General features: G+C 36.1%; 2 protein-coding genes across 7 annotated transcripts in view; one reads left to right on the forward strand and one right to left on the reverse strand.

The window, feature by feature from the left end:
- ubr1 (ubiquitin protein ligase E3 component n-recognin 1) overlaps positions 1-888 on the reverse strand; it is a 41,520-nt gene extending 40,632 nt beyond the window's left edge. For all 3 annotated transcript variants that reach the window (XM_015350832.2, XM_015350831.2, XM_015350829.2), the window contains exon 1: positions 734-888. In XM_015350832.2, the coding sequence (XP_015206318.2) occupies positions 734-778 (45 nt within the window). In that variant the 5' untranslated portion in view covers positions 779-888. The remainder of the gene's footprint in view (positions 1-733) is intronic.
- A 5-nt stretch (positions 889-893) lies between these two features.
- On the forward strand, positions 894-11,111 carry atxn3 (ataxin 3). 4 transcript variants are annotated; one of them, XM_069193335.1, is made up of 12 exons: positions 894-966; positions 1,112-1,212; positions 3,493-3,657; positions 5,132-5,176; positions 5,593-5,678; positions 6,170-6,236; positions 6,867-6,954; positions 7,359-7,494; positions 7,933-8,096; positions 8,403-8,529; positions 9,223-9,302; positions 9,806-11,111. In XM_069193335.1, exons 3-12 carry the CDS (start codon positions 3,610-3,612, stop codon positions 9,886-9,888), a joined length of 924 nt encoding a protein of 307 aa, XP_069049436.1. In that variant the 5' UTR covers positions 894-966; positions 1,112-1,212; positions 3,493-3,609; the 3' UTR covers positions 9,889-11,111. The 4 variants fall into 4 exon arrangements, with proteins under 4 accessions (XP_069049436.1, XP_015206407.1, XP_015206408.1 ...); XM_015350921.2 differs by lacking the exons at positions 894-966; positions 1,112-1,212 and adding an exon at positions 2,893-2,975; XM_015350922.2 differs by lacking the exons at positions 894-966; positions 1,112-1,212; positions 9,223-9,302 and adding an exon at positions 2,893-2,975.
- The last annotated feature ends 2,320 nt before the right edge of the window (positions 11,112-13,431 follow it).

Here is a 13,431-nt window from a genome sequence, read left to right on the forward strand (position 1 = left end):
AATAATTTCCGAGTTTTAGTTCTAAGATGTTGAGATGCTTCCAATAAATTTAACTAAGATTTGCTTACTTAAAAAAAACGAAGAAAAAAGTCATATTTTTCTTATGAATAGCGCCAAGTTTTCTGTTTTATTGTTTCGTTTTTATTCCATTGTATGATAATGAAATATATCACTTGCAATACTGTCACACGCTATTTTTCCTCTTATAATCCACAGAATAACAAAAACAATCAATAAAAGTTATATACATTTTTAAAATGTCGATCTTCTATGAGCGTACTTAACCACAAACTTCCGTCCCTTTCCAAACAGAATACTATTGATCTTTCAAGTATCACTACCATATTATTCAATGTTATTAACTACAAGCAGCTCTTGTTGAGTCTCTTGAAAAACCAATAAAACCCAAGATTCAGGTCGATTTTAAACTAGTGAGATCAGGCAGTGTCACTCTTGCACTTTTATTTGAAAAGCAATGCATTGTGAATTAAATACATATCCACTGTCATCTATTGTTTCCAATCCTGTACTGAGATCTTAAAAGAAAAATTAAATTGCAGCAGTTTGCTATAATTCCTTCAAGAAATCTAACCAAAATTCAACCCCAGGTAAGAAGAATAGTATTTGTAGAAAAGAAAAAAGCTAGTATCGAAGTAGTATACAAATCGAAGAAAAGAAATATACGCAATAAGTAAACGTAGAAAATTACCAAAATAAAATTAAATATACTCACCATACTGAGCTCTCGTTTTGTTAATGTCTCTTCACCTTCCGCCATCTTTCATCTGCCGTAATCTGTTACCAGGACAACGTGTGAGACAGGTCCCAAAACTGCTTTACGACATTGTGGCAAGCGACAGTATCTGTCTTTACACGGCATGGTTGTACGCAACATGCACACATACCAGTGCCTGTAATACTCCTAAGGCTCTCTAGAGACATGTACTGGAATAGAAAAGTAGAAAGGTACAGACTTCATAAATCTCACCTTACTACAACTGAAACTATATTGAGTACCGAAAGAAGCCTATTACTGTGCATGTTTGTCATTAAAAAAAATGAAGTATACTGATTTTGGATGTTGATTAAATGTTTATTTTCTTACTGCCAGCAGCCATATCATCTTGCAACTCACAACTGGCAACCCATTGAAGCTAAGCAGGTGTGAGCCTGGTCACTACCTGGATGTGAGACCTCCTGTGAAAAACTAAGGTTGGTGCTGGAAGAGGTGTTAGTGGGGCGCTCACCCTGCGGTCTATGTGAGTCCTAATGTCTAAGTATAGTGACGGGGACACTATACTGTAAAAAGGCACCGTCCTTCGGATAAGACGTAAAACTGAGGTCCTGACTCTCTATGGTTATTAAAAATCCCAGGGTGTTTCTCAAAAAGAGTAGGGGTGTTACCCCAAATGTCCCATTGGCCTCCTAATATTCCCCATCTATGAATTGGCTTCATCACTCTGTTCTCCTCCCACTGATAGCTGGAGTGTGATGAGTGTTCTGGTGTACTATGGCTGCTGTCACATCATCCAGGGTGGGGCTGCACATTGGTGGTGGTGGAGGGGAGTCCCCATTACCTGTAAAGCGCTTTCAGTGGAGTGTAAAGAAAAGCGCTATATAAATGTAAGCAATTGTTATTATTTTTTAATCATTTTGATTAATTCAAATTCACCTGGTGAAAATCAGTAATAAAAATAATAATACATGTAACAACAACGTTAATTTACAAAGCACCTTTCCAAACCCAAGGAAATTATTCATAGGCCCTAGTAGTGCATTTTACGCTTAGATTTGAAACAGACAGAGAATGTGTCTCTTGACAAGAAATGACATTCCATAACAATGGAGTAAGAAAAAGCACTGTCACCAAAAGTGTGATATTAAGTCCCGGGTTTAGTGAGCAAAAGATCTCGACTGAAAAGACTGTATGAGAAGGAGTGTAAACATAAAGCCATTCAGAGATGCATGAAGGAGCCAGATTATTTAAAGCCTCAAAGGTCATATTGAATACATCACTTGCCAGACTTGTTGCTTATTAAGTGAACATCCAACATTAAATATATGTTGGAATCCAGAAGTGGCACATCAGCTACTGTGACACAGAAAAGCATAATGATGAGGTAATTTTATCAAACCATCCAGCGACATGCCAGCAGGACAACACACACACACACTCCTTTTTCTGGGGTAATATTGCCTTTCAGAGATCACAATGACTAATAGCGCAATTCTGAATGTCCTACTTGCCAGACTTGAGCCCCCTTAAACATTTGCTGGATGAATTGGGACAAGAAGAGGCTTTTAAGGCTCAGAAACCATTGAACAGGCTCATGCTTATCCAGGCTCTACTAGAGGAACCCCACAAGACACCTGCAACCTGGTGCCAATCAGGCTTCTCAGAAGTACACCTTATATAGCTTCCAAACGTGGCCACACACTTCTGCCTGGGATTTTCACAAAAGAGCCTCTGCTGATAATACATATTAATCAACATTTAATAAAGATGACTACGTCTTAATAATTTCATTATTAAATAATGAATGCATATGATAGAACCTGTTACAAAACATTTTTTATTTACTTGATATCTTTGGCAGTTTGTTGCCGGAATAAATTTGATTATTTTATTACTTATGTTTGTTATATTGTTTTTGTCTAGAAGTATCTTTGCATTTTTTATTAAACTTCTTATTATTTTTAAATGTTTCTGAATACAAGTCGCCCCTACATTAAGTAAATATATATAATTTGATGTCAGAAATACTTAACTTTCCCGAGAGTTTCTCAGACTTTAAAAAAAAAAAGACAAAAAGGTCCTCATACTTCCGCTAGAAGACCCACCTACCGAACTGTTGTCACATGACGAACGATTTACTGATAGGCCGCGTTTGCATGACCCATCCCCCGGAAGGTCAAGGTTCAAAGTATGTTAGTCAACAGAAGGATCAAATATGGATTCCATTTTTCACGAGAAAGTAAGTCGTTTTGAAACATTTAATCCGATTCGGGGGGATTTAAATATATTAGTGTGTGGTTTGTCTGGCTACCTCAAACCGTGATTTTAATAAAACGAATGAATGAAACTTTAAAATTCTTCTGCATTTTCCTCTTTTAACTAGTGAAACCTCCAATGTTTATGTTCTTTAAAAGACTACTGTTTCTGCTTTGGCAAACTTCACTGGAGCAACGTACATGTATAAACGTGTTTAAAGTTATCTGGGAAATTCCTCGATGTATAACTGAGTCTGGTTTGGTTAGTTTTGCATATGCAGTAGGTATCGATCAGCTTCCACCACTTTTTCATATAATTCATATACATTTTTTTAAGTACAGTTTGCCTTCTTTAATTTCCATATTGTAGATGTAATCATGTGTGTAAGATGTCTTTGTATTATCATTGATTGCAGGGTGTGGCTGTCTAAAATCGTGTTGTTTGGTTGCTTAAAAAGTGAACTCCTTATTTTGAGTTGACTGTTGTACTCTCTGTCATAGCAAGAGGGCTCCCTTTGCGCCCAGCATTGTCTGAATAACCTACTCCAGGGGGAGTATTTCAGCCCTGTCGAGCTGTCCTCCATCGCACAGCAACTGGACGAAGAGGAGCGGATTAGAATGGCAGAAGGAGGAGTCACTAGCGAGGAGTATAGGACCTTTCTGCAGGTAACAGCACTGGGGCTTGGCCATTTATGGGGGGGGGCAGGAGAGCCCTTTTCAAGACTTTTGTCTTCCAATTCCAGCAATCTGAGCAAAATCAAGCAGGACCCTACAACTGTTATAAGTAATGTTACCATTAATTCTGAAACAATGAACTGAACTGTAGGGCAACAGGTTAACTCAGTTCTATCAGATCAGGTGAGCTGTGTTAGATTGAAAATGTTGCACTGTTATGGTGATAGATTGAACAGTTGGTTTTCCTCTGTCTCTAGAGACCCTGTGAGCAATCTGAGCAATCCCTTGAACTGATTCTTAAGGCCACTAGGAGCTCTGTTTGAATATTAACAGATATTGTGGGCAAATATTCTGATGGCCACACAGTGGGTGTACTTTTTTGTCTCACTGATTGTAACTGAGATACTGCTTTCTGGGACACTGCACATATGTGTCCTTCCTCTCCAAATTCTTCATGAACAATTTAATTCATAATGTGAGCTTGGAGGGTGGCACGCTGGAGTTTGTATGTTCTTCCTGTGTTCGTGTGAGTTTCCTCCAGGTGCTCCAGTTTCCTCCCACAGTCCAAAGATATAGTGCTAGGTGAATTGGCTTGTGGGAAAGTTGGCCCTGGTGTTTGTGTGTGCATGTTTGTGTTTTTTTCTGTGTGTGTCCTGCAGTAGACTGGTGTCTTGACCAGTTTCCCTTGATCCTGAACAGGATAATGGTTAGAAAATGGATGGATGTGAGCTCAGCATTCCTTATTAAGTTATCAATTATAGCCCGTTGCTTGCAGTACAAGCAAAATATAGACCAGACCCATTGTCATGCATATTAACAATAATAATCGCCAGGTGTTTACAGAGTCCTGTGGTGCACAGCTCGGGTCATTAATAGGCAGTTTAGTTCCTAGGGCATATTTGCTTTGCACTCTAAGTATCTTTAGGGGAACTACTTCTACCTGGACTACATTTAAATATTTAAGAGTTTGTAGTTCAGGTGGGTAGCTGCGTCAGCACGCGTAGGCTGCAAAGGAACAAGTAATAGGTTTATTCCATGCTGAAAAAAAGAAGAAAGAGAACACAACGTTTCGGCCGTGGAGCCTTCTTCAGGTGTGACACCTGAAGAAGGCTCCACGGCCGAAACGTTGTGTTCTCTTTCTTCTTTTTTTCAGCATGGAATAAACCTATTACTTGTTCCTTTAAGAGTTTGTGCTTGTCTGCTTTTTCGTATTCAATACCTTGGTTTTAGAATGATTTACACATGTCTTTAGAGGAGTGGAACAGAATGGCCTGCATCACAAGCATTGACTATGGTCTCACCTCTCCTGATGCCTATGAGTGATTGGCATTTCTCCTTCTGTAAAAGGAGATGTGACTATCCCTTCTATTTCAGGTGCTAGCTTATACTTCTACTGTTTTAGGACTCCTCTAGTACTTACTGATGACAACATGTATCTAGCTTTGTCTTTTTCCTGTTCTCACAGCAACCATCTGGAAACATGGATGACAGTGGCTTCTTTTCAATTCAAGTGAGTTTTATAAAGTTGCACAGTTTAAAAAAAAACTCAAATGTAAACTAAATATTAGAACCGGTGGATTTTCAGGATTTATTCTTATTCTTAATTTATTCATTTGACAGGTAACTTCATGCAGTTCTTGTGTCTTTCATAGAACATTATTAAATTAAAGGTAACTGTGTAGACTGTAGACAGAAAAGGAATATTATTTTAAGCTGAAATAATATAAATGATATATAAGCTGAATTATAAATATAAGCTTTGTATCTTCAAAATATTTTTTTGGAACTGAAATCTGAATACACTGTAAAAAGTTAAAATTGGATATAATATACTGTCATGTATACAAATATATACATGTAAACACATGTTTTAGGCTCTTTAAGTTTTTTTTTAAACTTGTTTTCTCTTTTCTTTGTGCATAATAGGTGATAAGTAAAGCACTGGGAGTCTGGGGCCTGGAACTGATTCTTTTCAATAGTCCTGAATATCAAAGATTGATGATTGACCCAATGTAAGAACTTTGTTTACTAAAAACTAATATAACGGTATCAAAGGTAAAAGGAGAAAAGACAGATATGCCTGAAAATCATTTAATCTGTATTCAACTCTGTTGTATCTTTGTATTAAAATCCATTGCAGAATGGATTACTCAATATCCAATAGTTTATCATTAAATACCTTAAACGTCTTGTGAATTGGGGTGGACCGGTGGCTCTGTGGCTAAGGATCTGTGCCTGTGGCTGGAAGGTTGCCGGTTCAAATCCCTCAGCCAGCAGAGGAATCCAACTCAGTTGGGCATGCTCTTTCTTACAAAGTCCATGTGTTACTGGGGGTTTAGCTACTGGCTGTTGTAAGGTCAAACCTCACAACAATGGTGTGTGACAGTGTTAGCACATGTCTTTGACAAAGCTTATGAAAAAGTAATAAATTCATGTGTTCATAGCATTAATGTTTCATCAATTATATGCTTAATTGGTAATGTAATTGTTTAATTTATTGTAGAAATGAGAAGGCATTTATATGTAACTACAAGGAGCACTGGTTTACAGTACGAAAACTAGGACAACAGGTAACTTTGACTGCCACTTGTTATTTGACATTTCTTCTTCATTTTTGTTATCTTAGTCAAAGAAGTTAACACAATTTAAATAGTGTTTGTAAGCAGAGTTTATTTTTTTTACCCATTTTTAATATACTGTACATTTTGTCATTAGCTCCAGAATTTCGTCTTGCTTTTATGTTCTAATTAATAAAGCATTATTAATTTTTTTAATACTTTCACGTGGACCTACACAAAAACTAAAAGGTGCACTTTGCATCCATGGCTACTGTAAATCACTTTCACTTGGACCAAATATATAAAGTGTGTTTTTGCCTGAAGGACAGAGTATAAGAATGTTAAGGAACTTGGACAAGGTAGCGTGAAGTGAGTCACGGCAAAGGATTTCACCAGGAGCTGCCAAATACTTTCCTAATCTACTGGGCTGCTCATTATTGATGTACTATTTTTACATTGATTTTAGAGAGCAAAAATGTTTTTGTCTTACTGTTCAGTATAAATACTTACTGAGTACGGTTCTAAATTAATATTTTTAAGATCTTGACAATTGCCATAAACCTATTAAAGATAATGCTGATATGTTAAATGCCCCTTTTACCAATTCAAATTTAATTTAATTTCTTTCTTGAAAACTTGTAGTGGTTTAATCTCAACTCTTTGTTGACTGGACCTGAGCTGATTTCGGACACTTATCTTGCCCTTTTTTTAGCACAATTACAGCAAGAAGGTGAGTACAATAAAGAGATCTTTTATTCTTCATAATTTCTGGGAATGGATAAAAAATGGGTACAGTGAGTTTTATCAACATTGACTGATTCTGATTAATTATTAGTATATAATAGTATATCATACCTACTTTAGAATGTTTATATTTTTGTAATTCTTTCTAAAAAGAACCCAGAGTATCTGAAAGGGCTTCTCATATCTGATATATTATTGTTATAAAGCAATAGAGCTCTGTGTTAATGTTTTACTGTATAAGTGATAAGAAAACCTTTTCTTTAAAAAACAGTTGCAATCGGATGTTTTTTATGATCTTCATGTCAAAGTTTTTGTTGTTATGAAGTAATCGAGAGAAAGTCCAACACATTTTCTTTGCCTGTTTTGGCCTCTGTTTGTTGCTTTTCCCAGGTTATTCAATTTTTGTTATTAATGGAAACCTCCCAGAATGTGATGCAGACCAGATACTAGGGATCATGAGGGTGGAGCAGAGGCAGAGGCCCAGACTGATAGGCGAAGAGGTGGCTCAGTCCGGTAGTGGGCAAGGGTGAGTGAAACATGAGAACAAAATACTCATCGGCAGAAGCTTCCATATCGTGTTGGCTTGGCTGATGTATACGGCAAGATGGAAATGCTTCTTTACACCAGGAGTTATTTTGTACTTGTTGAGCCAGTGCCAAAATGATACCAGGGTGACTCAGAATATTTGAATAAGGATATTTTCCAAATACATTTAGCAGTCGAATACCTTTATAAATGTCTGAATATTGGGATGAAAATATAAATATTGTCATCAGCTGGACCAATGAGGGAACTATATCAAGACATTTTTGAATGCAAAAATGCGTTATGACCAAGAAGTTATAATCTGTGATATCAAGTTAATTTTAATTTAATTTCTTTAAGTATATTTCTCACTCTTAAAGCCCTTGCTCTTTGAATTGTGCTTTTGCATATTTTCTCCCGGTAATATTTTTTATTGTAGTCTGGTAATGGACAGAACACTGAACTCCAACCAGAACTTGGAAGCAGTGCCAGTAGATGAAGATGAGGAGAACTTGAGGAAGGCTCTGGCACTTAGCCGACAAGACATTGAGGTGGAGGATGAAGAGGCTGATCTACGAAGAGCTATTCAGCTTAGTATGCAGGGTATGAGCAGTACGTTGTCTTTTTTGTGTAAAGAAACAGTTTTTGGAGTTGAGAGTTCCTCAATCTCATTTACTCTTCAAAATTTAAAATAACTTGGACTATTACATTATGCAAGGTATTTGTTAGTGTTTTTTTTAATAAGCAATTGTATGTTTACATGAAAGGAAATGACAGAAATTCAACCAGCTTGATAAGTATACTGTTGGGAAAATCTATTTGGCCTCACAGTGCCTTCATAGCAGAAAATGTTGTAAAAATTCAGTCATATTTGCTAGATTTGTTCGTCTTTTTCCATTCTGTCTTCAGGTACTACAGGCAACACTAAGCTTCCTGATCCCAAAGATGAAAATATTGCCCATACATCAACATCAGGCCAGAATGAAACGCTAACAGCAGAGGAGCTTCGAAAGAGAAGGCAGGCCTATTTTGACAAGTAGGTTTGTCCACCTTTCCATTTTCCTTGTTTCATTTTCAGGTTATCCTTTAGTGTCTCTGAGAACTACGGACTGTCTGTGTAGCACCAGTCTGGAGTGATGGTGTCACATGATAGACACAAAATAACTAGACGACTCCTATTTTGGGGGAAAAAAACATGTATTTTTCCATCTTCAGGAATATAAAAATGGCTTTAGTTTATTTCATATTCCCTTTCAAGTTAGTTCCACCACATGAACTTGAAATTAACACTGCATAAAAATACAAAAAGTTTTTCACAAGTATGTAAAAGGCTTCCAGGTGACCCAACCAGCAGAAGTGCTCAATGAGACAGCATACTGGACCTTTTAGACCAAGCATTACTGGTTCATGTAGGCAATGGCATTAGTAGATAATTCACCAAGCAGCAGAACACAATTGATCAAGCACCAGTCTACCAGGTTATCCTTTTTTAATCACAGTGAGCTATGTGCCTGTGAACATTTAGTGTCATCAGTGTGAGCCACATCTCTCCATTCTATGTGTGTACTCTGCAGTGGAAGCTGGGGTTCACAGTAGGAATAAAAGGCAGGGTGGACTTTTGTCTAGAAGTAATGGGTCAGCCAAAAGCCAGAAAGGAATGTACCCAACAAGATATTCTTCAACATGAAGTAGATTAAAGATATTAATGATAAATCCCATTTTATGACAGGCAGTCAACACAGCAGGCACGAGCTACAGCACCACAACAGCAAGAAAGCAAAAGCACTGGCACACTGGCAAATGACACAGGTAATATAGACACATCAGTGGCAATAGGACTTTTGATTTGTGATCTATTTTCCATTATGGGTTTATGAATATGAGGGCCTTATTTTATCTCTTTGAAAATCCTGGGTAAACTGAACTCTTCCTACTTATTTCATTAAATGTTTCTACAGTTTACCCACCAGGAAATTCAAGTGGGTAATGTGCTGTAAATTGCAATAAATGTTTTAGCTAACATAAACTGAGAGTATTGATCAAGCATGATTTGTGTGAATTGGAAATACCAAAACATGAAGAAAATAAAATCATGATATGGGAGCTGCCACAACCAGTCTCCTGCGTCTCCTTTCTGTGTAATTGCTGCTTAGAAAACGGTTCCATTTTTAACTGGGGGGGATTAAAAAAAGGCCTAGTACTTCTCTACAGTTTTATTGTTTTGATTGTTCTGTTATTGTGGAGGAGAATTTAAAATCCTTCAGACACTTTACAAACCAGTTATGTTTGTCTGCTTTGCACTGTTTAAACAGGGGAGGCTCCAAATGAGCAAAACGCAACACAGTCAACCTTAGGTCTAACTCCGGAGCAGCCTGACTCCAAGACAAGTCAGTAAAACATGGAGAATCCAGTGGTCAGTCCCAGAGTACTCTTCGCAATGCCCGTCCTTCTGTTCTGCTGAACTGTAGCAGCTGGTTGACCCAATGCATGAGCACAGAGCGTGTTGACGGAGGACTGGGTTTACAGATACTTGGAAAGGAAAACCGAGGGTGGGGGTTTGCGATCCTGTAACTGTATAACTGCCATTCCGTGTCCATGACGGCCTTCTGCTTCAGCACCTTGTCGTTTATTTTATTTGGTTTTTGTCATTCTCCTTCAAAAATGTGCATGTTTGTGCAAAATGCATTAATCAATGTAAGTAGAAGGGAAAGGGGAATTTGCAGTTTCTGAAAAACAGGGTACATGATGGATCTACAAGGTGTCCAGACTGTCCCTTTTGGAAAGGTATGGGACCACATGTGAATGAATCCTTTGTCCGATACGGTCAGTTCAGATCCCCCCCCCCCCCAACTCCTCCCAGAATCCTGTTGGAAAGGGTGTCAAATCTTGACAGATAAAAGAATGATAGATTCTGTTTTCAGAAAACCGTAAAAAAATAGCATTAATTAAGTCTCCTAGGAATCGGAAAAGGTCTTTACTCATTGGCCATAACTAAAAGGAGAACTTCTTTCTTCCGATATTAATTTATGAGGCTTTATCATTTAAAGTCTTTCCGCTAGGAATCTGATTTTGTAAAAAATTCATACATCACCATAACTTTACTATTTACCTTACTGTACATTATGTTTTAAACCTCCTAGATAAAAAATAATTAACACTATTTTATTATAATTTACTGTAGGGGCTATGAAGTGTTTACTTTTTTGTGCGTTTACGTTGATGTTACATTTATTTGGTCCAAGAAGAGGTGCCAATTTTCAAAGTATGTAGGTTTCGGTTAAAAGTTCTCCGGATGTAAAATTTCTTATCATTTATATTTCTCACATTTTTAAGTTCTGAGGTATACATAATTAGTAAAAAGTTAAAAGGGTCAGGTTGTCTTTTGTTTTAATAGTTTTCATATCATGATTTAATGTTTTGTTTATTTTGTTTATTACTGGGATCACTCTGAACATAAAAGGTTTAGGATTTTGTTTTGGCATTTATTAGTGCGGCAGATCTTAACAGTTTTAGAGATATTTAAATTATTTGATTTTTTTAAATGTAAACTGCATTGCCACATGATTGTCTACTTTGAAAACCTTTTCTTCCCATAAATAAACCTTTTTTTCCATGCCAGTCTGTTCTTCATTTTTTCCCTTTATAATGTGCAGCTTATGTATACTTTTTTACCAAAAGATCTCCAGAGGATTGCAATGTATACTGTACATGTTAAATATAGTGGTGGTCTCATTTTTACTAAATTTCAGATTTTCAGAAACCTAGAACTTTGCAAATAGAAACATCTTTTTCTTTGTAAAGTTGTACCTTTTTGTGACATGGAAGGTTGCACTATTATTCTGTTGCTTGAATTCTAATCTCATATCAACTTTGCATTTTTCTATTTTGAAATCCTTCATTTTTAACAGCCAGAAAAATCCCTTGACTTTTACATAATTGGAAAAGAGATGAGCTAGTTTTACATAACCTCTTTGAGGAAAAAAGAAACCTGCAATAAGAACTGGCCCTTACTTAGGCCATCGTGAGAGGGCTGAAGAGGTGATTTTGCATTACAATAGTAGAAAACGACCATTGCTTTTCAAATAAGGCTAAAATCCCTACCAATTATTACACAAAAGCTGCTCGTCAGACTGCTTCTCAAACCTTTTTGTAATAGCCAAAATTTGTTATTCAGATTTAATATTAGCAAGGTTTTTAAAAATAAAAAATCGAACAAAGTTTGTGAAAGAATGGAAATTATTTGTTAACACAATTTATATATTCAATTCCATTGGAAATTAGAAGCTAGACATAGTGCACCGACTGATGCCATTGTGCCCTATTTTCCATGTTGCTGGCATCTGGAGATGTGAAGAAAGTACAGCTGGGAGGGAAAGACTAATTACCACCACTAATAACTCCAACAGAGGGAAGCTTTCAAGAACTCCCTCCTGTCTCAACGCTTCTGTAACAGCAGGAGGATCAAACTGCGCAAATAACACAATAGAATACCAGCTCCTGCAAAACTAAATTGCACAGTGATGTACTTTCCTGAAAGCAATTATCAAGTGTCATGTTTGCACAAGGGCTAAAGAAATTATGAACCAACACTTGAGATTATAGACTGGCACCATGTCTCACAATTGGCTGCATGAAGGTTTTCGAGTAGTGTTATGAAGTTTTGGCACTGATGTTAAAAGAAATGATGTTTCTCCATGTGATTGCTAGTTATCTGATAGAGGGATTTTCTTTTTTTTTCATTAAACACAAAATATATATAATTTATACATATACATTTAATATACTGATAATCTGTCTTAACTTGATTAACATAAATATTCCTTCGGACATTCTATTTAACCTATATTTCACTTTTAGCATTTTTATGATTTTGCAATTGTAGGTGATTCAGCAAATGTACTGTAGGTTCAAAAAGTTTGAGAGTGCCTTACTTTCCTTCCTGCTTGAATTTTGTTCCATATGAGACAGCTTGACACTTCCTTTTAAAACCAACTTGGTCATCTCCCAGAGCTGAGTGGGTATTTGTTCAGATTTAAGGATGTCATTAAATTCTGTGAAGTTATTCTATTTTAAAAAAAGTCCTCATCTTTTTTTTAAAAATAGATAAAAATGCTATCTGAAAGGTGTATATTTAAATCATATTTATGTGAAATTTTAAAACTAATGGGTTTATGGTTAGACAGAATGGTTGTATCATTTATTCTGATATTCTAGATAAAAGAGAATAATTTATCAGAAAAAGATCATCCCTAAAACGATTTATCACACGGAGAGTAATGTGAATATTCTCCACCTATAATTGTTTTTTACTTTGAAGAATTTTTAGTTTAGAGAAAGATAAAAAAAATCAGAGAATATTCTTTGGTCTGTATAGGTTTACTGCTAGAATATTGGATCACCATTCCACAATGCTTCCAAACTGTTTTGTGAAATGAAAACCTAGCGTTATGTATTTAATGTCTACACTCTGCTTAAGCACAATCTCATATTTCATACAAATGCACTGTCCGGCTTATTACGTTTGTATTTGTAGATTTCATTGTTAAAATTCCCCATGTTACATTGCAGTGTATTAAAAATATATTTGATTAGTCAATATCTGTGACTTCTGCATGCATGTCCTATGTGTGTTTCCATAATTGTTTTAGTAGACTGAACAGTAGATACAAAGATATACCTGAAAAAAGTACGACTTTACGTTTCACAAGAGGCCTAAATGATTTGTTTCATGACGTTTCAGAAAGTTCAGCTGTTTAGAAATAAATGAAAGCACCAAGCAGTTAATATGTTGTGTATTAACAAAATAATGTGCATAAAAACAAATGATTTTTTCAATCATTTAAACTCTGCGTAGCATAATGTGCACTACTGTTCAAAGGTGTGTAAACAATGAATAATATCAGTATTGTTCATTCATTTTCACTCTTAAATATTATTC

This window comes from Lepisosteus oculatus, chromosome 8 (genome assembly GCF_040954835.1).
Source record: "Lepisosteus oculatus isolate fLepOcu1 chromosome 8, fLepOcu1.hap2, whole genome shotgun sequence".
In the NCBI taxonomy this organism is placed as follows: Eukaryota; Metazoa; Chordata; class Actinopteri; order Semionotiformes; family Lepisosteidae; genus Lepisosteus; species Lepisosteus oculatus.

Excerpts from the sequence above, each read along its gene's own strand:
- atxn3 (XM_015350921.2), top strand. The coding sequence starts at position 2,952 with ATGGATTCCATTTTTCACGAGAAA. Across the intron at positions 2,976-3,492 it reads ATTCCATTTTTCACGAGAAA|CAAGAGGGCTCCCTTTGCGC; the intron begins GTAAGTCGTTTT and ends TCTCTGTCATAG. Across the intron at positions 8,097-8,402 it reads TATTCAGCTTAGTATGCAGG|GTACTACAGGCAACACTAAG; the intron begins GTATGAGCAGTA and ends TTCTGTCTTCAG.